General features: G+C 42.6%; 1 protein-coding gene and 1 pseudogene across 1 annotated transcript; one reads left to right on the top strand and one right to left on the bottom strand.

Moving 5' to 3' along the window:
* Positions 1 to 109: 109 nt before the first annotated feature.
* Positions 110 to 22,346, bottom strand: LOC110985415 (UDP-glucuronosyltransferase 2B7-like). The gene is made up of 5 exons (XM_022246423.2): positions 21,670 to 22,346; positions 3,296 to 3,620; positions 2,498 to 2,723; positions 1,814 to 2,033; positions 110 to 1,236 (listed from the first exon to the last, which is right to left on the bottom strand). Exons 1-5 carry the CDS (start codon positions 22,263 to 22,265, stop codon positions 948 to 950), a joined length of 1,656 nt encoding a protein of 551 aa, XP_022102115.2. The 5' UTR covers positions 22,266 to 22,346; the 3' UTR covers positions 110 to 947.
* On the top strand, positions 5,237 to 6,064 carry LOC147798266 (uncharacterized; annotated as a pseudogene).
* Positions 22,347 to 27,688: the final 5,342 nt, after the last annotated feature.

The raw sequence follows: 27,688 nt of genomic DNA, 5'->3' as shown, positions 1-27,688 counted from the left end.
AACCTCACGGAACTGTGGGAACTAGACAGTCGGCCCAGTGTTTCTCTTGTTTGCTGGTGAGGGGGCTCTTATGCACGATACCATTATGAAGCCAAAATCGCACTAGCTGTTATGTTATTGGTATATTTTTATTATAGTTAGACGTACTGAATTTCATCTTACCATTCCCTGCATTGATTACAAGTGTAATAGCTTACAACATAAAAAGTGTGCTTTGAGATATTAACAATTTTTATATTTCTATTTTGTTTGGATCATAATTATGGTCACACATTGTAATTACGCATGGAAAGAATAAACTTTTTTCGTATTAAACGTTTCATCTGTGACATAAAAATTGCTGGGAGCGAAACAAATTGAATCTGGCACTCATGGTATAATGACAAGTTAATTTTTACATTCATGAAAGATAATATACCATCATCCCCAGTCCCTGCATAACTGCATTAGTAGATCCAGAAAATTGACATAACTTTAAAAAACAATAGGATTCAACTGTCATGGGTAATCAAAATGCAGAAGATCTTCATACGAGTACGTTCGATATTGATTTGATGCTTGATTACAAAACAAAGTTTGTCCATTGTTCGATTTTGCAGTTCAATGCAAAGGAATTTTCACAGTATTTTGTATTAAAGTAGCTAGTACATTCCAAAGATTCATGAAATAAGATGTATCTCATAGTACGAACATTGCAGAGGGAAAGTCAAGGAAATCAGATTAATCTGGAACATTTAGCTCCAATATTGACGATGCCAGTTTCATTTACTTTGGCATAATTGAAATTCTTACTTAAAACAATTTTCAGAAAGTCTGTATAATGACAATTCTTTTTCATCTTTTTACACATCCATGGAATATTGGTATTTTTGTGAGTTGCCCATCAAATTCCTTCAAAATTAACATCTCCCCAGCGCAAACCCATCCTCGGAAACTTGAAAGATGTTTCACTCCTTCTTAAAATGCTCGCCTCTGCCAGAACGACACATGCACCGACAACATATATAGCAAACAGACACGTTGATCATGATAACCGAGGCCAGAACTAGACCAATGAAGAGATAGACATCTAGGAGATTTCTCTGAACAAAATTGAGATCCATGACTGTTGGTCGTAAATGATTGCCGCCAAACTTGGTGACGTGTAGGATCCAGCGAGCCACGTTGTCTACCGGTCTCTCTCTGTTCTGAAGGTCACGCATGATCTTAGAGACGCGTTCTGCGTTTTTAGGGAATCTAAGACGAAGTTTTAAAACAGGTTATTCAAAAGGAGTTTCAAAATAAAAGAAAAGAAAACAATAAATAAATGGTTTACTTGTAAAGTGCAATAAGCGCCATCTTTGTACCTTCTAGAATTCTGCCCTCTCCTGGTTTGCACGTAGCTGCAATATATCCTGATGAATACTCATAAACCGAAGTGATTTATCCATGGACGTCTATGAAGCCCTATTAGTGCAACTTTTACAATGTGATTATATTTCCCAAGGTGATACATGTTTGTCAGTAAGCTACCAAAGCAAGATGGTCAGAGCACCATAATACATTGCCATAGAAAGTTAAAGGCCATATGTGTGTGTAGATACGTCCGCTGTTTTTGACAGTTCAAATTCGTCTTAAAAATTCGTCTGGCCTTATAGTATAACCGAGTTATAGCTCATTGGTAACCCAAATTGGAGAGCATTCGTTTATTTCAACATATCGTGTATGCTCGCTTAAACCTATATGACGACGTTACGGGACTGTTGTATAACACCCGCGGATTAATCATCCCCGAGGGTAGATGCAATTGAGTCCTTACTGCGCCCGTTCTTACCCAGGCTCGGTCATGACTCTACGAATGGCTCGGCTCAGAGTCTCTGATGTGAGGCCATTGATGTCCAACGTGAGACCGGCGCCTCGTGCCTCTACACGGACCATGAAATCCATCTGGTCCTCATAAAACGGTATACCCACCATAGGCAACCCTGTCCACATTGCCTCATTTGTGCTGAAAGAGGCAGCATGGGAGACGTACGCACGGACATTGACATGTTCTGTTAAAAAACAAACGTGAACAAGTCATCGTGAAGATTTCAATAAAGACCCAAAGACTGCAAAATTTGAGCTTTTCAGAAACTGACGAAAGTAGTAATGAGGAAATACTTAGAGAGAAAATGGTAGGTGCATGAGGCACCGCTCTTTGGGCCAATACTGCAGACTCAGTGGTGCTAGGTATATTACACCATTATGCCGTTCCGGTATTTGCATTCATCATTTAAACAAGCAGTGCGCGAGACGTAAACCAGCAATGCTTCCTCCGGCCCGCCTCGTCGATTGGGAATGGGAACTTCTGCATCAATGTAGTGGATTGGATGGTCCATCCCATTTTTTAAAGTTTACCCCATCAGCTGTCCTCTTTATGGTATGTATAAAGTAATATATGATGACGCTTTCAGTCAGTCGTTTTGAGGATTGCCCTCTATTTAAAGATAACACATTGATCAATATATACATGTACCCATGACTTTTATCATCGGCAACCATCTGGCAACCATTGTGTTGTTTCCTAGCTGAAGTCCCGTCAAATTTGTATTTGACTGCCACAGCACGCGATACGGGAGGGAAGCAAAGGTGTCTGCGAAGATTCGGCCTTCCTTCCCTGGTATCCTCAAGTTAGAACCAAGGGAGAACAGCACTACTCCATCTGGTGCAGTATCCAGGAACTTAGCAACTTCCTTGTCCATCTGGAAAGTTTGGCAAAGTACCATAAGGATCATGACAATTCTGACATGGCATGCGCGTGTGTCAAAATCATGACAACCCAAGTCTATACCAAGGACGTGCTTGTCTGGGTCAACTGTTCGCTCAGTAGTTGAGATGACCCATGAAAGGGGGGAAATTTGGTTGTAACACAGTTGAACACCCCCAAGAATTAAAGTCTTTCATTTCTTTGAATAAAATGCAAGCTTCAAAAGCGGGCACTGGCCATGGTGGGAGATTGAAGCATAGACGTACTCATTACAAATATACCCATACCCATTATAATCAAGTTCCCAACGAATAGTTGCAAGAACAGCTTCCCCCTTCCTTAGCCCCCTAAGTCCGATTTCTTAAATTGTTTCCAATTCGCTAGCTTCTAACATATCAAATTAAGTTGACAAAAATGTTAATAATTTTACAAATTAATGTTTAACTATTAATTCCTCCAGAAAAAAATCGACTGGGCGTCATATTTTATGTTGCCAAGTTTATCACATGTGATTGATTTTAGCCCGTGTCACAAGAGGCGTTCGGAAAGTTGCTGCTGGTCACTTACCGTTTGATTGGGGTTCGATCCAGCATTGTAGAGAACATACTTTATATTGGGCTGCAAAGGTCGAGGAAATTCCAGTCCGAAGCTCCCGTGCATAAAGTACAGCAAAGCTTGCTTGTATGACTCTAGGGTGCTGACCTCCGGCTTGATGTTATACTTGACCTTCAACTTATCGTAACCAACGAAGCTAGCGACACCCAGATGAAAATGCACGATGGTTTGATAGTAGTGACCTAAGACGTTTTTGAGTCGCTGAAGAAATGTCATTCTGTCAGTAAGTTGCATGACACGCTCAGGTATGTAAGACGGATTTATCGGCAACCCAGTCCTGGGTGTAAACAGAATCATTGGATTGTTAACCGTATACCTTTGTTGTGAAAGAGTCAAAGTAAAATTATTAATATTTTCCCAAGGCCCAACTTACTGCCATGCGACCGCGGCGGCGTAACTCAACCGCCCAGAGTTGAAGTGCACCCTCGCCGGCGAAAACCACGCCCACTGCACACTGAACATAGGGTTACATGCATTGATCGCCGTTTACCATGGAACCGGACGTTAAAGCGTAAATTCAGGGACTGTCCAATGAGAGCCTTCAAATCATAGCGCGTACTCATGTATGCCAAAGTCACATAGGCCTATGAACCGGATTCCAGAATAAATTCGTTGCTCGTGCTCAGCGTGTCCCGCGTCAAACGCACACAAACGTATGACCGCAAATGTGGTGGATTCATACCGTAGATCATAATAATAAAGCTAGTGGGAGGAGTGGTTCTTTCCTTGCTCGGCACTAATGAGGCCCGGGTTCTAGTCCCGGCTTGGCATAGACTTGTAGTGAATTCCTGAACAGCTTTAGCGCTGCAGTCCTGCCCTGGCTTTTTTGAGGTCGGTTAATCCCCCTCTTTGTTCAGACCTGTGGCTTTTATAATTGAATTCAATGGACAGGGTAGGGCTCTTCATTCCAGCAAAGAAGTATAAAAGCTTAGTGCATGCAGAACACACACACACTCCTTCGCTGTGCAGCCGAGCTTCTACAAGTCACTGGTCCACTACTTCATCTAGCAGCCATTTTTCTTAGTTCAACTTGTGTCCAGATGCGGGGATAGGATCTGATTAGGCAGTGTTTTTCTCCCTTACGGTGACTGTTCCCGCGGAAGGACACATTTCCTTAGCATTCATTATTGTATATATTAAATCTTCTCTATTTCGTCGAGTCAAGAAGCGGCCGGACAAGACGGAGACTCAAGTTTTTCCTTTAGGGGTAATTATTTCTATCTTTATTTAATTAAATTAGAGACCAAACCTCTAAAACTGGTGACCCTGACGTTCGAATACGTGTACGTTCATTCCCATTTCGTCCATAATAAAAGTTAATAACCGTGTTGATAGATAGACCTTTCTTTAATTCAGTATAACTAGTAATGATTCATTGCTTGTTTGCGGCAGATTCGCGTGGACATAACTTTAACAAGTATTCTATACCGACTGATTTTAAATTTCCAGTTGATTTGTGACTTACCAGCGGTGCTAAAAATTACAACCTTACTGGCCCAGTCATTCGTAAGCTTCATACCCTCAAGAGGACCAGGTCATCATACAAATAGCCGCGGGAATAAATGACCTTACAACTTTTGTTTATGACGAAAACCGTGAGAATCGTGTACTCAAACCATCACATCATAGTGCCGAGAGTTTGTTTTCAGAGCTGCTTACTTTTAAGGAGGCAATTTTAACTGCACGGCCTGAAACCTACGTCGCGTTCGCAACCATTCCACCCATTTCGTTTGCAAAGTTTCAGTCAAGCAAGAAACTCTCAATTCCAATTCTTTCTGAAACTGAGCTTCAAACCTTTCAACGCGAAACTGACACAATCTTAGATGATGTAAATAATCGAATAATTAAACACAATCTGGTCGAACAGCACGGAGTTACTTTACGAACACTGTCTTGGCATAATTCTGTTCGGAAGACTGCAAAGAGAACTCGGCGTGGCAAAACCACAAGAGTTGTAAGAAATCATTTTGCTCATCTGTACGACGGTCTACACGGTGACTCGAAACTAAAACAGCGTTGGTTCATTGAAATGTGTAGATCCTTTGCTTTTGATCGCCAACTTAGAAGTAATTCTTCAGTATAAAGAATTAGGGAAATCTTCCACAGTTTGTAAATACTTTGTATATATTATCCTGTTTGTTGGCATGATGGCCACACCACCCGAGGTAGTTGCACCCTTATCTGCGGTGAGTCTTAAATTGCCACCCTTTTGGCCTCATGACCCTACCATATGGTTTGCACAAGTAGAGGCGCAATTCCAAACTCGCCAAATTACAACTCAAGCAACAAAATTTGCTTATGTTGTGTCCTCACTTCAACCGGAGATTGCTCAAGAGGTTAGGGACCTGTTGATTAGCCCTCCAACAGTTGATCAGTTCGACAAATTGAAAATGGAACTAATTAAAAGAACATCAGAGTCAGAACAAAAACGCGCTCCATCAACTGTCAATCTCTGAGGAACTTGGTGGAAGAAAACCGTCACAGCTTCTTCGCCGTATGAAGCAACTACTAGGAGAAAATACTCTTGAAGAAAGAATCTTAAGACAATTATTTCTCCAACGGTTGCCACAAAATGTGCAACTTATTTTGGCATCCTCTAGTGATAGCGTGGACCTACAGCAGTTGGCAATTATTGCCGAGAAAAATTTGGAAGTTGCATCTCCGCCCACTGTTAGTAACTTCTACAACAGTAAACGCAGTCCTCTTCATCTAAATCACTAGAAAAACGCATAGATGAACTGCAAAGTCAGGTTAGCGATTTAACGACTCTTGTTCATGAACTGGTCATGAAAGGTACAAGTAAAGGCAAACGTGACTTTAGCCGGGGGCGTAGTAGAGAACGCACTAAAATAAGAGTATCGATGATCGCAGAAGTCCTTCCAAGTCCAAAAGCGTACCGCGTGCTGGTTCCGATTGCTGGTACCATTGGCGATTTGGGGACAAAGCAACCAAATGTGTCAAACCTTGTTCTTATTCTGAGACTAAATCTAAGGCGACAAATCAGGAAAACTAGAAAGCCAGCAACTAGGGACGGTGAGTTCGACTGGCAAAACAAAAAGTCGTCTATTCTATGTTACAGACAAATTACTGGTACCAGATTCTTGTTGACACTGGCGCTGAAGTTAGTGTTATTCCACCAACCAATAGTGATAAGCGCAACAGTAGTTCGTATACATTGCAAGCGGGTAATAAGACCCTCATCACCACTTACGGAGAGAGATCTAAGACACTGAATTTCAGATAAAGGCGCGATTTAAAATGGATTTTCATTATCGCCGCTGTACCTGTGCCGATTATTGGCGCCGATTTTCTTAGACATTTTTCTCTAGTGGTAGATGTTAAAAACCGCCGATTGATTGATTCACAGACTAATCTCACAGTTAACGGCAATGTAACGTCTGTAAACTCACCAGGCCCAGTATTCGCTATGCCTAACAGTGACAATGCTTACACTTCCTTGCTCAGTCAATATCCAGAAATAACTAGGCCAAATTATAAGGAAAGTTCTATCAAGCACAACGTCACTCATCAGATAAAAACTACTGGACAACCAGTCAATGCTCGACCTAGACGACTAGCAGCAAATAAATTGCCAGCAGCAAAAGCCGAATTTGACCATATGTTGGAATTAGGAATTATTCGCCCATCAGATAGTCAGTGGTCTTCACCATTGCACATGGCGCCCAAAAAATCAGGTGATTGGAGGCCTTGTGGCGATTATCGTGCCTTAAACAATATTACGGTACCTGATAGATACCCTATTCCGCATATCCACGATTTTTCGACGAATTTACATGGTAAGACTATCTTTAGCAAAATTGATCTAGTTAAAGCTTACCATCAAATACCTATTGCACCTGAAGACATTCCTAAAACGGCCATCATCACACCTTTTGGCCTTTTTGAATATATTCGGATGCCATTTGGTTTAAGGAATGCAGCCCAAACTTTCCAGAGATTCATCGACCAAGTCTTGCATGGTCTTGACTTCGTTTACGCATATATCGATGATTTACTGATAGCAAGTGATGATGCAGAACAACATGAGCAACATCTAAAGCTACTTTTTGACCGCCTTCGCGAATATGGTGTCGTTGTCAATCCTAGCAAGTGTGAGTTCGGTGTTTCTAGCCTTGAATTTCTTGGCCACACTATCGACTCCAACGGTATTAGACCTTTGGAGAGTAAAGTTGAAGTCATACAAGACTTTCCTGTTCCGACCCTCGCTTCGTAAACTACGAGAGTTTTTGGGATTGATCAATTTTTTACAGGCGTTTCATTCCACACTGCGCCGACATTTTACAACCATTGACGGACCTCCTTTCGTGTAAAAGAAAGGACAAAGTAATTGAACTGTCGGAAGGAGAGTTACTTGCCTTTGACAAAGCTAAATCCGCTCTAGCTCAACACACTTTGCTCGTTCACCCACTTGCAGACGCTCCTCTTTGTTTAATGGTGGACGCATCAAACAAGGCAGTTGGAGGTGTACTTAATCAATACGTTGATGGTCAGATGAAACCAATCTCGTTTTTCTCTAAACGTTTACAACCAGCAGAGACTAGATACAGTACGTTTGGTCGCGAGTTGCTGGCTGTATATTTAGCAATTCGCCACTTTAGATATTATTTAGAAGGTCGCGACTTTTTCATCTTGACTGATCACAAACCTCTAACGTATGCATTCAAATCGAAGCCAGATCGCTACTCACCGAGAGAAATTCGGCACTTAGACTACATCTCTCAGTTCAGTACTGACGTACGCCACATAAAAGGCTCAGAAAATGTTGTCGCTGACGCACTTTCAAGGTATGATGTCAATTCTTCCACTGCGTTTGTCAAACCAGCGATTTTATTGATTTTGACCAAATTGCAATCAAACAGAAGACAGATCCAGAACTAGCAAAGCTTCGCGAATCGTCTAGTCTTCATTTTGAAGAACTACCTATACTCGTATCGCAGAATACCATTATCTGTGATACATCAACTGGTAGACTACGTGCGTATATTCCAAAAGAATTTAGGCGTGACATTTTTCACTCTTTACATGAGCTATCCCATCCAGGTATTCGGGCCACACAACGTCTAATCACTGAGAGATTTGTATGGCCATCCATTAATCAAGATGTTCGGAATTGGACCAGGCAATGCATTCAATGTCAGCGTGCAAAAGTACAGCGTCACACAGTGACACCGATAGGTACTTTTGCAACCCCTGACGCTCGTTTTAGCCAAGTACATATAGATTTAGTTGGCCCTCTTCCTTCGTCTCATGGTTTTTCTTACTTGCTTACTTACATAGATCGATTTACAAGGTGGCCTGAGGCAATACCAATTTCTAATATTGTAGCTGAAACAGTCGCAAAAGCCTTTGTTGACAATTGGATAGCCAGATTTGGAGTGCCTACAACTATAACAACTGATAGAGGTAGCCAGTTTGAGTCAAACCTTTTCAAACATCTATCGCACCTTCTTGGCACCAAACACATTCGTACAACTGCTTACCACCCCGTTGCAAACGGATTAGTGGAACGATTTCATCGAACCCTCAAGTCAGCATTAAAAGCTCAAAGGGAACCTAACAAGTGGACAGAATCATTACCACTTATTCTACTTAGTCTTCGCTCATCGTTTAAAGCTGACTTAGGATGTAGTGCCGCAGAGCTGGTTTATGGTTCCACTCTTCGACTCCCTGGCGAATTACTCGTTCCAGTCAAAAATGTAGAAAGTCTAGACCCAACCAGTTATGTCGACCGCCTTCGTCATTACATGTCGGAGCTTAAACCAAAACCACCTAGAACTAGTGCACATCAAAGTCAAGTTCCTAAGGATTTGTTTACATGTACACATGAGACTATAAGTGCAATTGGTTTCCTTCCATGCTCGCTCTCGCAGGTTTTCTCCTAGTAGTCCGGTTTCCTCCTGCCTTGAAAACTGGCCCTTCTCCCTAACTTCGTAATGTGATGCTGATTAAATTAATAACGATCATGAATAAACGTATAGTTATTGGTGCAAATAGCCTGAGTACAGTAGCTGAAAGCACCATTATAACAAACCATAAGCAGTAAGGCTAGAGGGGCAAGGCCAACCTTGTTCCCATGTTGGTTTCCACCATGTCTTGTTTGATTTACCACTGGTATTGTATAATTTAAATATCCTACTATTTGGGATATACCCACAGACATATACCCGCTCCGAGAGGAACAAAGGGCGTGCTATCTTGGTACTCATCGCATAGGTGCGCCGTAAGGCGCAAAAGTATATGGTAGCACTACACCAAACGCGCCCATAGAAAAAAGTGCAAAATCGGACCGAAATAGCGCCACCTGTTGACTCTCGAGAAGAGGTTGGCCACCGTTTTTCCCCTGGAAATTCAAGATTATGGCCAGAAGATCACTTTTCGTTTGAATTTCATGGGGCTAGCCACGAAAAAATTTTTTATTCGCCTTTGAACGAAGATACCCCCAAATAGCAATAAAACTAAGCGCTTTTTTCTGAATGTATCCCCCACTTCTATCCAAAATAGGTCCGCAGTTTCGGGCTTTTTGTGAAAGAAATACCCTGAACTGGAGGCTATCAGTCTTAAATTTGATATTTATAGAAATAGTTCTATGATATCTCCTGATTATGGCCTGTCTCATTATAAAAAACCCGTGGGATCACAAAATATTAACGAGCTCGCGCGCAGAAATACAACCATTTGGTGGAATGCACCCATATGCACGTTTGACACGGAGGACGTTGAGTACGAATAACTAATTTATTCCGTCATGTATGGTTTTTACGTACACGCAGAACGTCTGCAAGGACCCACTTTTAACCACCTGTCTTTCTTTTGCCGATTGGGGCTGCAGTTCAGCTCGGGCCGCATCACAGACATACACAGCTCTTATTCAAAACAACGGCGGGGTACCGTAGCCGAGACGGCACCCGACTGAATACAAAAGCGTGGGCAAATTCACCCTCAGTTTAGGGATTTACACATGGTTGAAGAATTCCAGCCATAAAATGCTATGAAGCCATTTTCCGATTGTTAAAAAAAAATCCTCTGTTTACTTAATTTGTTCCACGCAGATTCGAATCATTGTGGTTGCAACATTTGAAAAGAAGAGATAGCCGTGCAAACGAGTTAAAAAGGAGCGTTTTTTAGAGCACAGGTAAACAAATGCATGCAATCTATAGCTAAGTGCGTCACGCGCAATTTGCATTGAACGCGCTGCCATTTATTGTTTCGCCCACTGTTTGCCCGGGCTTTTGAAAATCACTGTTAAACGTGCAAAACTGGTGGTCTATGTGTTTATATGTCTATGGGGCGAATTGGGACTTTAGTAAAAGTGTTTTTACGCGCGACGCAGATTTACGCATGCATGACGTGTAGGAAAATACAGGGGAACGAGCGTGTAGCTTTTGAAATACGCATGTGATTCACTTACGGTTATGTGTATTTATCCTGATTAGCTGGTCAGCGTCATCATACACTACCAGGGGCTACCGGTAGTGAAGGAATGCACACACAGCCCACAGAGTCGAGGATGGGATCTAGCCATTCTCGACTTGGATCCCCCCCGTCGCCTCAGATACCCGGTAATGAGATGTGTGGACATTGCATTGGTCATCGCCGTGTTTTCTGTTTTTTGTTATTGTTTTAAATTCTTGGTTGCGCCCTTGCTGATCAGCAGTTGATATATTCCTCTGGTCCAATTTCGACGATTTTGATTTCTTTACTTTATTAAACAAAAACAGGTCGGTTGATAGCTAGGCTCTGCAAGAGCACGCAGCACCTTGAGAAAGCGCTCTAACTTTGGCCTGTCGGGGAAAATTACCCTGTTGTATTGGAATACCGATGGCACAGTAATAGTTTAGAGAAACTTAGAAATGGTTTAAATTTCAAGATCTAGAAACTCGCACATTGGTCTAAGCTCCACCCAGACACCACCCAAACACCTACTCAAATATCAAGCCGCCCACTCTCATGCGCATCGAAACCTTCATGTTCGTTGTGCCGAGTTTGTTTCCAAAAGACCAACAGGTGGCGCTAACGTAGTTTAAAAACTGGCAGTTTTAAACTGTAGTCCAATTCAACATTATCACCAATGCTTATGAGTACTGGATCCGTGACAGAAAACTTCATTTAAAAAATAACGGAAAACGTTGTGGCAATATGTTTTTTGCAATAATATTTTGCGAAATGCCGCTTTTTGAACGCTTGAAGACAGGAGATAGGATGGGTGCACGCGGTGCGTGAGGTAAAAGACTGGTCGTCACTAGATTACCGAAGTGAATACCTCACGCGCACAATTAGTGGTATAAAAGGTATTAGCGCTAGAACCAGCGCGTGAACCAACACGCGCGCGTACTCCATTCGTTTGCACTGAACTTTCTGTTTCACAGTGACATCACACTTCGGTACTCTATTCACGTCACGTCTCATGCGCTCGTGTGCGTTTCATGCATATGCGTCGGCGTGACGAGTTCCAAGATGTCCGTGCATATTGGGACAATTATACGCAACCGTCGTCCCCTCTAGGTCTACTTATGATCTCTCAGGTTTACACCGAAGGACTGTCAATTTCACTTATAGTCAACCCCTTTTTGCTGCTGCATACCCGCAAGACGGTGCACTTATTTGGACGGCCATTGGGGTAAAAGAGACAAAACCAATATTACTCTTTAAAACTAATATACAAATGTACATATAACAAATATAAACAAACCAACAAAATTAAATATGGCCCCACCCTTTGCAATACGCGTGATTCACAATAGACTTTATTCACGGGGCCAGCCATAATGAATTTGAAAGCGAGGTTAACTCTTCATTTTTGAATGTTGAGAGAACAAATGAAACAATAAAATGAAATTTCACGACAAATTTGCACCTGTCTACTCTGATGAATAATTTTAAATTCATTATTGAACACATAGAATTGCCATTGCCAGATCCTGAAAAATATTGAAAGGGAGGTTTGGAACGCATGGAAGTATAAAACAGTCTGGTGCCGTCCTAATCGACAGTTTGCAATATGTAAAACAGATTCGGGGAATAAAATAAAAAATGGCCTCCAAGTAAATAGGATCTATAGTGCGCCTCCAAGAGTTTGCAAGGCGTTGACCAATCACCATGGGTAAAATCTGTCAATCTTTTCCAAGCACGCATTGGGTCGATATATTTCCTGCACTGTGATTGGTCAACGCGTTGCAAACTCTTGGAGGCACACTATTGCGAAACGCTTGTATTCAAAATGTGGCCTAGCATAGCCTTGTCCAAGAAGGTTTCTGCACTTTTTTGGTCGAGGTGAGACACTGGGTAATTAACGAGCTACTGTGCGCCATCACTGGAGGCACCAAGCTATGGTGACTATTAAGCCCACATGAGGCAGGGCGATGAGTGATGTTACACAAAGTGGTAAGTCTTGTTTCATTGTACAACGTTGTAAACGTTGTTTCACAACGCGCCGAGTGTTGTTACACTCTGAGGAGAGTTGTTTGGCTGCTCATTGAGTGTCGTTTAGCAGTGTGTAGTTAAGATTACACCAATAAGGGCTCACATCAGAGAACGTCCCAGCGTAAAAACGCTAGAAATAGCACCACCTGGTGACCCCTTGAAAGATTATGGCCTCGTTCTTTACTATAGCTTCAAACTTTTGACTGGGTCGATTCTTCTCAATTTCATGAGGGTTCTTGTCTGCTGCCTGTCTGCTGTCTACTTTAAAAGAGGCAAAGGAAAGCAAAATTCTAATGCACGTTATTTTTTCCTCTCCAAGGGTTCTGGAAGCTGTAAGCTTTCAATAGCCAACATTCAGGCTACAAAATGAATAGATGACCTCAAAAATCGTAAAATTGGAGCCTATCACCAGATAAGAGGGAACACCAGAAGAATTTTTCATCGTACCTGTAAATGACACTCACTCTGCTGCGTAACAACACCTAGCATGCTGCCAAACAACTCTCACTGCACCGTGAAACAACTCTCCCTGCGCTGTGAAAAAACACTTTCCATGCTGTCAACAACATGCTTTGTGCAACGTAATGTGGCCTTACTAGTACACCATATCGTAGCATACGACGTTTAAAATTTCCAGGGCCGGGCAAGTCACCCCCTCCCACACACACACAAGTCCCCTCTCCACCCCACCCAACCCCCTAAATTACCGGCACAAATTTGTGCCACAGTAAATGAAATAAGTATTCCATGTATAATACTGCCATCACTACACCCCAACGATTTTATTTATCACACGAGTGCAATCGGAACACTGAATAATGTAGTATGTTTGTATCGATATATACCACGCGGCCGAAGGTTAAAATGGACGACTTAAAAGTATACTCGCCGATTCAAAAGTTAAAAGCGAATCTGAACAAACCACAGAACTCAAGCCCAACGTCAAAGACAGACTCTGTTCAGTTGTAGCATCGGGTGAGTCTAAGAAATACCTAGGCAAAGAACACACCGTGAAAGAGATCGACACAATTTCTCCCGCAGAACCGCTTTTTAGTTAAAAGATGGGTCACTTCCTGAGCGAGCTCTGTTATAAATACGGGGTTTACGTATCACCTCTGGTAGCAACGTTAATTACAACGAAACATTTAGCTATCAACAAAAATCAGTCTATTATAAAAGAAGATGTCAACGGAAGAACAAGTATCACAAGCAGCGACTCCAGCACCAGCCAATAGTCCAGCTAAGACACAGATGCAAACTGTAACCAAGAGTAAAAACCGAAAGCGAGTAGAACAAGGTGAAAGATTAGCCAATCACAACAAGAAAATGAAACAACAACTCTCCAAAATGAAAATCGCAGAGTCAGAACCTGGAGCAAAGCTCGGAAGTAAGTTAAACTTGGGAAATCTTTACACAGAAAACAGAAATTTATTTTCAGGCAGTTTAGTAGTTGGAGGAATCGCGCTATTTTTGTTTCGTAAAAAGAAGCCTGCTGCTCAAAAGCTAGAGACATCACAACCGGTTCAATCGACTTCCAAGCAAACACAGACCAAGAAGTTTTAGACATGGAGTCAGTATAAGAATGAGTAACGCTAAATCAATAGACGTAAATGGGATCGCAAACACGATTTATCACGGCGCAGTAGTTTCGGCAATCTCCATGGGTTATGCCATGCTTTATAGTAATCGTGTACTAAAAATTAAACCACTCGATCTAAATTGACTATCGGTCAAAGACTTGGCCAAAATGACCGCACTCGCCAGTGGTGCTTTGGCTACACAAGGTTGGCTCGTGGCGCAAGGTGTCTTACCTGCAAGTTTTCCCACCGGTTAAAGTAAGTTTAAAAACCAGCTTATTTTAAAGTAAGATGAGAGTAGGATTTGACAAATACCCCTTGACAAAATGACAGAAGAACAAGATCAAGACGAAGAAGACTTAGACACCTTTGCACAAGATAGTTCATTAGACACAACGCAAGAAGAACTGTCATTTGTAGAAGGCCGAGCCCGAGACACGTTAGAGGTTTGGACGACGTTAACCAAAGACAAAATGAATCCGACGCGATTCTAAAAGAAACAGGGTATGAACGAATACTTAGGGATCCAAACATCTTTAATCTAGATCGTAAAGATGGGCTGTTTGGACGACAACAGTTGGACGATTTACAAGTGGAGAGATGACGTAGGTTAGAAGTCATCGATAGAAACACGGTTAAGATTCGTACTCAGGCTAATCGCATCAAACAAACAATTGAAAAGGTGGTGAAAAGATTCGAACGTCTTTTAGAGAACAGGGCGTAACGATTGTAAGCATTTTGACGGCTTTCAGTTTAGCCGTGAGTACTTTAGTCAGTTCTATCGCAGCTGGTGTGAGAGCGGTTGGAACTCCTGGGCCTGGGTCTAAACTGCCTGAACCCAAACTTCCGTCTAAAGGAGGTGTAACCGACTGCATCAAACGTCGATTGCAAAATTTGGCAAACGTGTTGAAAAAAACTGGGTTTGTCTGCTTTAGGTGCATTACCCGGTATTATTGGCAGCGTTTTGAGCTGTCTATTCAATGCGGCTAGTAAAGCTGTTAGCTGGGCTGCCGAATATTTATGGGCTTTGTTGGTGGGTGCCGGTGTTTTGATTTTGACTTATGTTCAAAAGATGTAACGGAATAATTCTGCAAAAAAAATATCTTTTTTTCAAATTGCCTTTTACTTTTTGGTTTAAGTTAACACTTTGTACAACATAGAGCAAAGTCCACCAATGGCAATAGCTCCTACGGTTAAAGATAATTTCTCTTCGTTGTGAATGTCAAACGTTTTTTTCTCTTGAGAGGGCTTTGATACGGGTAAAGGGGGATCTTCTACTTGGTCCGGCTTTGGTTAGCCTTCATCAAAATCTGATGCCTCGGGCTCTGTTAGGGGAACTGCGTTAGAATTTAAACTTGGTACGTAACCAGTCTTCATACCTTTGGTTATTACAAGGTTATTGTTGGGATTTCAAGCTATTCATGGTGACAGACGACTAAGATGGAAAGCTTGCGGTAAGCACCATGCAATATCTCTTTTTTTTTGAGTCTGTGTGGTTCTGATAAGAACCGGAGAGGCTCAACGTTTCGGACAGTGTGCTCTGTCCGTCGTCAGGGGACTGAAGAGATGCCGACAGGGAGTGGGGCTTATATGCTGGTTGGAGGTACTGGAGTGTGACGGATCCTGCTGTGTGGTAAGGTGGAACGGTGGATCCTCCTGGGTACTGATGCATGTCAGTTGGTCATGGGCTGTGGTGGGGGAAGTTTGCCTGGGTATAGGAGACCCTGGGCGGGGGGGAGGGGAGTCTTAGGGTATAGAGGACCCATCAGACCGGGAGGTGAGGAGGGGCTGCCAGATGTCGCTGATGGAGAAGCCGATGTCTTGAGGTACGGTGGGGTGCTTGGAGATTTCCAAGGCTTCTCTAATGCGTCTTGGGTACCACTGTTCAATGTTGGCGATGAGGTGGGCTTCTTCCCAGTTGATGGTGTGGTCTTCGGCGTGGGAATAATTGATGATGGCTGACTTCTCATATTCCCCCGTTCTGCCATGGGCTCTGTGTTCTTTGATCCTGGTAGGGAGGTCCCTACCAGTCTCTCCGATGTACACTTTGCCACACTGGCAGGGGATCTTGTATACACCTGGTCGGCGGTGTGGATCTTGCCGGTCCTTGTGAGAAGTCAGCATTCCTTGGATCTTGAGGGGGGTTGTGTGGAACACCTTGATGCTGTGCTTGCTCAGGATACGCTGGATGTGGTGTGAGGTACGTCCTAGGTAGGGGAGAGTGACCGAACTAAGGGCCTTATCTAGTTGGCTTTGGGTATAGGGGACCCGACGGCCGGGAGGGGGACTTGATCTTGGGTCTTGAGTTTTGATCTGCTGGGGCTGGTATCCGTTGCGTTGGAGTGCCGTGGAGATGTGGTAGAGTTCCTTGCGCAGGTGTTCTTGGTCGCATATGTTGTAGGCTCGGCGGATGAGGGCTCTAGTATCTGTTGACCGATGATTTGATCTTGGGGTGGTGGAAGGAGGCGCTGTTGAGGTACCGGTCGGTGTGGGTGGGCTTGCGATAAACCCGCCGGGCAAGACTGCCATCTTCCCTTCTGGACACCTCAACATCAAGAAACGAAATGTAGCCATGCCGCTCTTGTTCCATGGTGAATTGGATGCTGCTGTGAAGCCCGTTGAGGTGGTCCAAGAAGAGTTGAAGCTTGTCTTGTCCGTGCTCCCAGATGACGAAGGTGTCATCCACGTACCGGAGCCAGATCTTGGGGCGGTGGTCTGCTGTGGCGATGGCGGTCTGCTCGAACTCTTCCATGAATATGTCAGCTAGAACCGGGGATATAGGGGATCCCATGGAGGTTCCAGCTGTTTGTTCATAGAATTTGTCCCGCCACTTGAAGCTGGCAGAATCGACGCAGGTGGTGAGAAGGTCTTGAAGCTGGCTGGGGGTGAGGTCGGTGCGGTCCTTCAGGCTGGTGTCGGCTTGGAGTCGGTCTGTTGCTATGGTGGTTGTGTCGGAGGTGGGAACGCTGGTGAAAAGTGACACGACATCAAAGCTAACCATGATGTCGCTTGGCTGCAGCCGGAGGTCTTGGATGATGGACGAGAATTCATCTGAGTTCTTGATGTGGTGCTGGGTGTTGCCAACAAGGGGGCGAAGGATCTTGGCTAGGTGTCTTGCAGTGTTGTAGGTGGGCCCTCCTCTGGAAGCGACGATGGGGCGTAATGGGGTCTCTTTCTTGTGTATTTTGGGCCGGCCGAAGAATCTTGGGCATCTTGAGTTGGATGGACGTAGCTGTCTGTATAGCTGTTCTGTGATGTTCCCAGAGCGGTGGAGGGAGAGAAGCTTCTGCTGCAGCTTTCTCTCGGTGGCTGCCGTGGGGTCTCTTCGAAGTTCACGGTAGCTGCCGGAATTGAGTATATCCCTGACCTTGTGGTCATACTCAACCCGGTCCATAACTACCGTGGCGTTGCCCTTGTCTGCAAGGAGGATGTGGATGGATTTGTCTTGGCGGAGGGACTTGATGGCCGAACGGTCTTCTCTGGTGGTGTTGGGCTTGGGGTTCTTGTGCTTCCGGAGGGCTTGGCTGATGTCGAGGCGGATCTCATCGGCGGTGGTCTTGTCAAGGCGGCGGAGAGTGGGCTCAGTGGCTTGGATAATCTCTTCCTTGGGCAGGGACCGGGGAGTGAGCGCAAAGTTCAGGCCTAGGGCAAGAACCTTTTCCTCGCTAGAGGATAAGGAGCGCTTACTCATGTTGACCACGGTGTGCTTAGTGAAGGACTCCTTGGACTGAAGGTGGGGTGGTACTGAGCATCTCATGGGGTTTGATGTGCGAGGGCGTAGGGATATAGGAGATCCCATTGCCTGGGGTGGAGTGCTGCTGAGGGTATTCTTGGGGCTAGTCATCTTCAGGAATTTCTTGACTTGTCGTTGGCGGACTTCCTTGAAGGCGTGGTCGCTGGATGAGGTGGTGAGCCGTTCAATCTTGTTGAAGTCTACAGCGGACATGGTGGCCTTGAGTTGGTCTTGTGTCGCGCTGATCTCTTCATCCAATGATGCCAGACTGGATCTGGTGGAACAGATGCGATGACGGAGTAGAGCAAGGCTTGCCTTGTGGAGGATGGAGCTGGACTTACGGCTGCAGATGGGGTCACGGAGGCGAAGTCCTGGAGGAATGGTGTCGGAATCTCTGCATCGTTTCAGGAAGGTCAGGTTGTTGATGCTCTTGGAACGCTTGATGGAATTTCGTTCGTAGTGCTTGACCTTGGTCGTGATGGGCTCCCCGTAGAGCGACGACAGATGGGATTTCAAGCTATTCATGGTGACAGACGACTAAGATGGAAAGCTTGCGGTAAGCACCATGCAATATCTCTTTTTTGAGTCTGTGTGGTTCTGATAAGAAACGGAGAGGCTCAACGTTTCGGACAGTGTGCTCTGTCCGTCGTCAGGAGACTGAAGAGATGCCGACAGGGAGTGGGGCTTATATGCTGGTTGGAGCCCCACTCCCTGTCGGCATCTCTTCAGTCTCCTGACGACGGATAGAGCACACTGTCCGAAACGTTGAGCCTCTCCGGTTCTTATCAGAACCACACAGACTCAAAAAAGAGATATTGCATGGTGCTTACCGCAAGCTTTCAATCTTAAGGTTATTGTTGTATCTCTCAAATGTTCCGATTCTCAGGTCCATGTCCAACGGTACCAAATACAAACCGGGTGCGACTACAAAGTTTAAAGGCGTTTTTGCGTACTGTAAAGAATCTTGAAATTGGTTTGTAATTTGTTCGAGGTCGGGCACCGAGTTTATCAAAGACTTCAATATGGTGATAAATTGTTGTTGAGCATCTAACCCGGTGCCTGGGGCTAAAACGCTCGTCTTTGTCTGAGCTTGGGCTCCCAGTATTACGCGTAGACATAAGCTCTGATTGATTCGTTCACCTTCATGATGCCTACGTCTGTTAGTTTACTCTTTATAGGAATGAAACCCCACCAAGCCAATGTAGCTTTATCAGCCTGTTGTAAAAAAGACACCTTATATGCTTTTCGGTGATCGGTATCTATTGACATGTATGTCAGACTCACGTTGGTCCAGCTTACTATTTGTATGACGAACTTGTTATAATTTGTATCCGGGACTAACTGGTGATTCCACAGAGCTTGCCGCACATTTTCTAAAAGCTGCAATTTCGACTGTACTTAGCCCAACAAAACAACCGGCTTTAAATGGTGTATAAAAAGCTGCCCCTGATCCATTTCAGGTGTCGTTAAATTTGCGGTTGTCGTAATTGTGCAACGCGTTGAAGATATCGTCGCTCAGGATAGGCATCACGCAGTCGTAAAAGATCTTTCTCACCGTGTAATACATGTGGAAGATAAATAAAGCAGACACACACGGGTTTGAATCGGACAGTAAATCAAAACCCGCCCCGCATGCAGTCGTCACGCAATACACCGCGAAATTAAACTGATTTTGGTAAAATGATATCGGGTTTGTCGTCCAACGGTTGACTGCTTTTCCGTTTTTACTTGGGGTAATTTATACACCGAGGTTACATTTAGAAATTTGACTGAAAACCAGTAATCTTTATTGACTACAATTGATAATTGACTAAAGTTGTGTCCCATCTTTTCAATAAAGCTTTTTTAAAAAGGATGCGCGGTGGGTTCTACTACTTTAATACATTTTGGCAAGTGGGTGGCGGATCTTTGGGTTGTTCTTGATATCAGACAGACTTGGACAAAGTTATTCGCCAAGATTTTTCATAAGGTCTTTTTTAAAAACTACTTAAAGTAGTTAAAAATGGTCGTTGATATCACGACACTGTATCCAAAGTTCGTCAAAAGGATTTGTATTTATCTTCTCCTTGTATATAACGTTTGGAACGAGCCTACCTCTCGGCAGATTCAACAACTTGCCAATTTCTGTACCCAACTTTAATCTGAGATTTAAACTTGTTGTCATTATTGTCACCAAATTTGACTTTTCGTGTACTTTAGAACTCAAAAAGGGAATGGCGTTTAAAATAAAATCAAACAAATCCACGTTGTAAACCCCCGGAGCGTTTGAACCAGAATCCGTAACTAAAAGAGTGCACCTGGGCTCAGTTTGAGCGGCTCTGAGAGTCCTCGTTCTTTCGTCGTTGTCTTCGCCTAAAAATCCTTCTTGAATAAATTCTAAAGCGATGCGACGGGCTTTTTCATAGCTATCAACTTGGCATTGCGATAAAAGTATTAGATAAACTAAGGCGTTTTCCCTCTCTTCATTTGATGCTCCTAATCTTGAACGTTGATTTGTTAACGTTTTTGTTTGATTGGGGAGGCCACCTATTTTTTGGTTAACTCTGCCGTGAAATTCTGCTAAAGTTCCCGCCTCGTAAGCTCGAATATAATCTCTATTTACGTCATAAAATAAATTCGACACATTCGTTGCATTCGACACAATCTTTACATTCGGTACAATTATAGCAGCTGTCGCATTGAGAACAATGCTTGCAAGCGATACAATCTTTAACACATTATTCACAATTATCAAAATACTTGCATTTGTCGCCACATCTACAATTTTTACAGTTTTTACAGTCAAAACATTGATCCACGCGAATAGAATCTGAACACCTTCTGCAATCACATGCGTCTATCACGTTAACAGATTGACTCGTGTTTTTGCAAAAGTTTGAATTGACGTTTGGAGTTTGGTTTGTCATCTCTATTTAATAAATAGTATTTACTTAAGCCCGTTGCAAATTTATTTCCTTTTTTTTTCAAAGCTTCGACAGCAGAACTAAGTTTCCGGTAGGCACAGAAGTCCCGGAAAATTCACTGTGTGGTTTGGGGCCTACCACTAAACTCATGAAATGACTAATTTCTTGCTTACTGACTATTTTCTTCATTTTGACGACTTTTCACCATGATTGACTAAAATAAAAAATGACCCCCCCCCACACAAAAACGGGACTTCCCGGGTCTTCTGTGCTTCCCGGAAAAACTTAGCTCTGCTGTCGAAGCTTTGAGAAAGAATAAAATAAATTTGCAACGGGCTTAAGTAAATAGTATTTAATTAATAAAGCTTTCAGTGTGTAGCTGGTCCAGGTAGTCGTACACGTGGAATAACCATGATAAAAAAGAATATACCCAAGGCCTGAAGGGCGTGTACTATCCTTTTCCCTCCCCTTACTTTTGGACATAGACAGCTCTGATAGTTGGCCAGTTCGGAGGGTTTTTTCGGTTGTAATGCCATTCAAGCCTTAGAATTTTTTGTAATTCTTATTTTCAAACCATGTGAAGTACATCTTTCTGATTCTTACACACGACTTTTACATAAAATTTAAAAGTGCCAGTATACTTTCGACAGAAACGCTCAAAAAGAAACGTACCATGCGCTATGTTTTGTAGGAACCGCAAACGTGTTAGACTCCAGGACAAATGGAATGTCTAATGCCTGCGCCAACATCGGGACGCAAGGTATGCAGTCGTCTCCAACAAGCATGTCAAATCTCTCCTCTTGCAGACGTTTCATGGTGGCTGAATCGGAAAACAGATCGTCACATTCTTGCAGCCACATGTCTGCCACAACTTTAAACCTGTCGCGGAAGTCTTTTTCTAAGAACCACTCATAACCAAAGAAATTCATTTGCCCCGTAAGCATTGCTTTAGTCGCATCGCCATAGATAGAGGTCTTGTTCTGTTCAGTGTAGGACGAATTGAAGACGACCACAGACAACAAGTCAGCATCCTTCTGCCAATGGCTGGTAGGATTTGAGCTGCTCATCAAGGAGACAACGTGATGACCTTGGCGGGCCAATGCTCGGCCTGACTCGACAAGGTTAAAGTAGTGGCTGTTTCCTATGATAGAGACTAAATACAAAAAATTGTACTTTTCCTCGCCTGGTTTATTCCCCACATCGCTGCTGAGAGCTGGCAGAGCGAGCGAGGACAGCAGGATCAAAAAACCTAGACATAAAATCGACATTGTCAGCGAATTAATTCTTCTGAAAAATGAGAAAACACATGTATATGTAAAAAACTTCGGGATCTGCTCGTTTCGCACAAGTTCTTTTACCTTACCGAAGTGGACTTTACACTGATCTATGATAAGACACATTACATTTTTTTCACAGCAGTTCTGTCAAGAAGAGGGCGCCGACATGGCTGTTTCGAATATTCAACTGAGTTTCCTTGAGCCAAATTGTAAATAATACCAGTCAAATACAATGTCGTTATCAATCATTTCAAAGGTTCTGTGTTACAATTAGTGCTGAGCCTGTGAACCGTTGCCCGTGATCCAATGTGCGGCGCTGATTCGTCCCGCATACTTAACAGTCCACGACCACGTTTCGTATGCGGAACGAATCAGCGGCGCACACTGGATCACGGGCAACGGTTCACAGGCTCAGCACTAATTGTAACACAACGTAGCATGCTGGTTCAACAAGACCGATTAACGACTTGATTTCAAGTCTATTGTTAGATCCTCAGAAGTGCAGCAGCTTGGACTCAGAAAAGTGTTGCATATCGTATATGGCTTTTTCAGCCATGTTTATTCGATCTGAAAAGTTCCGATTTCACAAGTAACTAATAATTATTCGGGGCGTGCACAATAACTACATTTCCAAACAGGGTTTAAAAGGCAGCAAATATATTTAGCAAAATCGTAACTGGCGTGCATAAATTGACTCTACATGGCTTGTAAAACTAACATGTTCTGATGAATTTATCAGTACTAAAAACGTAATTCATTCTTGACAAAATTCATGCTTGGAAATTATGCCAAACTTCGAAAATAGACCCGGTCTAGTAACTTCGTTAAGCATTAGAAAAATTAGCAAATATGTCTGACAAGCATGGTGTGGCTGTCTTTCTTAGAAACTACAGAGGGCGCTCTTCAAGCTCTGATCAGGCTCACTGAAACAATAAGCCATTTGCGAGTTAAATATGAATAAAATCTGGTACACTGAGTTATCTGATTGCACATAAATACAACAACTTGAATTCCCCAGACTAAATACACTGTTGCTATACCTCGTGATTCGCGGCAAGCTTTTGCTTAGCAACCACCATCTCTGGAATGGACTGGTTCCCTTGTGCCCTTCTTTTCCATTGAGAACAGTGTGTTGTTGCAAGGCGTCTCTTATGTAACTAAGGAAAAGCTTCCCCCGAATCACGGGGTATAAAAACAGTGGCTGTAGTACGGAGAACTCCAATTGTTATGTTCACGTGAATTTAAATAGTTATTTACCAGTTAGTTAGTGTAACAGATTTTATTCAAATTTAACCTGCAAAAGGCCTATTGTCCTTGCGGTGTGCCGACGACCTGAGCTACGCGCTTTATACCATCAGAACAAAGAATCAACCAGCCAATAACAGCGTATACGCTGGTCACGTGATTTGGAGATGGCGTGCACCAACAGCGACAAGAGAATTGGTTTATTATGGACAATTTAATATTTTTCCCCGTCGCCTGATTATAAAATCGGGGGACCCAGCAGGCATCAGTAGAATTACTCAGCAACTGAACCAGACTCTAGGGTATCACCGAGAACCTATAAGGTATAATAATGTTATGTTAAGCTATAAGTTTCTGGTCAGCGGCTGGCTCCAAAAGTGGTGCAGCGACGCGCTTTTTTCCCCTCACTTTTCCCCCTAGAAATGATGTACACGCATACATGTACGAGCTTGCACTTCCGTACCAACTGACTGGCCCCCTCACTAATACAGTTTTAAAAAGAGTCTTCAGCTTGAAGATGTGCACAGCACACATACCACGTTGCTTGTCTGGCTCCCAGATGTAATTCGTAATACAGGAATGGTGAAAGAGAGTGCCCAACTAAATGTATCGGGACTCCTTTAATGTATATATTACTCAATCGTACCCAATTTAAATACATTAAAATAATGCAGTAGCGGGATTCCAGTCGATCTAGCAAGTTTGGCAGTTTTTAGACATCATATTATGCCAAATAAAAAAACTTTTATTTTGCCGACGCGCAAGTCTACGGAGACTTTTTGTGCACCTTTAAAAAAATTGGATTTTTTTAATCGGGTGAAAGATGAACATCATTGAAATTGACAGTTTGACTTTGACCACAAATCGACTCGCTTGTTATTTATTTTATACTGATGCATGTAGTTAGCTGGAGCTGGGTAAGTCGCCTCAATCCATTATCATCGCTAGACCCATTAGCCGGTTAATAACCTCCCGATCACAGTTTTATTCTCTTGTCATTTAGGTCAGGCTGCAATATGCAAAATATATCAAGGACATTAAGCACACATGTACTTTGCACAGGTGCACACCCCTTTCTTAAAGCTTATCTACCAGATAACCCACGGCTAATGAGTTCATCAAAGTCAACGTTCATTCATTGGTTTCAAGGGCATCACTAAACGTGTATGCCTCACGTGAGCATGGGGCGATTGAGAAGAATGTCACAGATTAAGACTACAGTCGAACATAGATAAGAAGAGAACTGTTAATATACTATCATGTTTATAACAAGTCAATTTGGGATCTTAAGTCCTAGTTTTTCTTTGTTTCTTTGTAACTTCCTCGATGACATGCGACGTATGAGTTTCTATCCCTCCCCCCGTCCACTGCACCTTCCAACATGATTTTGATGAGACTGCCATCCCCTCTAAGAATACAAATTGAATATTTATGTCCAGCAAAGTTAACATGTTTTATACATCTTCAAGTTTAGAACAACAAACACTTCAAAAAACGTACTACGGGAAAATGTATTGAAAAACAAAGTAAAGTACATACACTAAACATTTTTTAAAAATCCAAGGGTAGTATAAAACTTGTACATATATAATTATATTTACAAACTGTGTAGGTACGTATGCCATGTTTACCATGTGAATAATATCAGACTTAGTGTGCTGAACTAGGATTGTAGTTTCAAGGAGGGAGTAGCAGCGTCTGTTGTTGAATACTGTTTTAGTCATCAGAGAACGCTCTTTCATTTTTACGGTGAAGCAGGGCCATGCGTGCAGTTCAATGATACGTAATTTAAATTTGTGTTAAAGGCACCACTTTTTTCATTAGTAAATTAAATAAAAGCTTCTTTCTTTGACAGATAGAAGTTAAAAAAGTTATTAATCTCTAATTTAAATATTCTTGCAATGTTATGGAGCAATTAAGTTACTGTGGCGGAACAACTGAAACCTTTTTGTGGCGGACCAGCAGACTGGCCTGATCGTGTATTCTTGGCCTGGTAATTACCAGGCCGACATAGGAAATATAAAGGGTTGCTAGGCCATATTTGTTAACCAAATCTTCTTGGTTTCACTGCTTTTGCTATGATCGAAATAGCGCCTTCTCTAGTTTAGTTTAGTGAGCCTGAGAGGAAAAGGTCACGCAGTAAGCTTCCCGAACCCTCACACGGTCCGCCTATGTCCACTTATATGGGGGCCGTCCTATTACGTTCGATAATTTTTGAAAGGATTCCAAATGAAACTACCCCATGAAACGCTCATGTCAGAATTTTACCTTTGTGTTTTTTCAATTAATATTTCGGAAAAGTAAACTTTAGCTGGGTAAAAAACGATTTTCATTGACGACCTTTCACTTCCAGCGGTATTGTACCTAGTCTCGTTTTCATGCAGTTTATTTTTTATGAATTAACTGAGCAAAAAGTAGTATACATTCTAAAAATTTTGCCCGTTTTATTTCCTATCAAGGATTCTGGAAGCGTGCCATCAGGGGTCAACTTTCAGGCTCTATTGACACTGCTTTACTTATGGCTTTTCCCTGTACAGGAGGCTGGTATGAACGAACTTCATCCGAATGTATGACTTTTTTCTAGCCCTTTTTAAATGCAATTTACTTGAGAAACAGCATGGGTCTACACCTCTATGTCCCTACATTTTTTCAGTTTTTGCTGTCCCAAAGTGTAGTTAAAGGAAGATTATAAGTGGAAAAGAGAAGTAAGATATAGGGTCAGTGTAAGGGGTGGGATGACAACCATGGACAAATATTCCACGAAAAAAAATCGAATCAGGTAGTGACTGAAACTCAATCCAACACGGCATGCATTAAATCAGAAAACAACCTACAATACTTGGTAGCATCTGTACTTTACAGTTGTTGTGAAAGCCTATCTGAGTTTTTCTGTAACAGTGATTGGGTATTTTTTAAAAACCATAGTATACATGCATGGGGCTTCGAGGCAGAAATCATTGATTTTAGAATTTTAAGAATCTCGTAGTATGTCTTAAGGGATACCCATCATTATATAATCGCTACGAACCCTTGTTACAATCCGAAAAGCTTCAAACTATTAAGAATAGACATTCCAAAGCTTGAATTTTCTCCGATGTAACAAAGAAATCAAAAAAGATCACAATGACATAAAGAATAAATAGACAGTTACTATTTAATGAGAATGTAAGACTTAGCAAGTAAAGAGAAAGGATAACAAAGAAGATTGGAACTAGCTTAGAATGACAAGGATAACGAATCAAGAGAATAAAAAAGATGATCTTACGGGCGAGAGCTTGGCAGGCATTACAGTAAAGGATGCTGGACTCCACAGCGGTGGCGTAGCCAAGTGGGGGCTGGGGGCACGTGCCCCCCTCCCCACCAATTTCCGGTGCCCCCCGCCCACAAAAAACCGGATGAATGAATATTGAACAAGGCTAACAAAACTCACCCCATTACAAAAGTAATTTAAATTTGGATGATTTTTTACTATAACTAGGTATGATTTACAAAACGTTATGTAATACATACTGTACTACGGCTATGTAAATTATTACCGAGTTAAACCCTTCAGTGCAGGGTGTAAAACTGTACAGGTTAAAGATTTTTCCACATACAATGTCTACTCTGTATAATATTTACGTGTATACACAGTACTTAGTGCTAATGGAAATTGGCAGTGGCCACGTAACGTTACAGGTACAAATTTAAATTCTGGTACACATCCTGTACATAAGCTCTACTGCATTTTTAGATTAACTTTTAGGCCTTGGCCTATTTGAATATATTCATGTGTGAATAACCACTATTTGCCAAGAAAAAAAATGAAAAATATAGGGCCTACATGTGCCACAAGATCAGGAGTTGTTAAAAAAAACAGGGTTACGGCACGATACAATCTTTCCTTTTTAGCCTCATTCGTGTGACTAACGGCAGGGCCACGCTTACACACAATGCGCGTATGATACGCGTTTTCCATCTAGTTTTTTTCAGACATCTGTGGTCCTATCGGCGCAACCATACGCTGACTCACGCGCGCGCTTTGTTCTAAAAGATCCTGGTTTGGGAATTAATACCAAAGATAGCAGTGCAAGATGGGTCACTGACCGCCAGAAAGTGTAATCGGCTGCGTGATGCTGCGGCGGCCATTCGAGTAAGCAAAGTTTCCAAAAGTTCCCGGAAGTGTCAAT

Source organism: Acanthaster planci, linkage group LG09 (assembly GCF_054643075.1).
Source record: "Acanthaster planci isolate LZ-2023a linkage group LG09, COTS_SCS, whole genome shotgun sequence".
NCBI lineage: Eukaryota > Metazoa > Echinodermata > Asteroidea > Valvatida > Acanthasteridae > Acanthaster > Acanthaster planci.
This window is presented reverse-complemented; position numbering and strand designations above follow the sequence as displayed.

Bases quoted from the DNA above. Each gene is read 5' to 3' on its own strand.
- LOC110985415 (XM_022246423.2), bottom strand. From the start codon at position 22,265: ATGTCGATTTTATGTCTAGGTTTTTTGATCCTGCTGTCCTCGCTCGCT. The intron at 3,621-21,669 runs GTACGTTTCTTT...GTTTACACCCAG, and splicing joins CCTACAAAACATAGCGCATG to GACTGGGTTGCCGATAAATC. The intron at 2,034-2,497 runs GTACATGTATAT...GTTTTTTAACAG, and splicing joins GCCGATGATAAAAGTCATGG to AACATGTCAATGTCCGTGCG.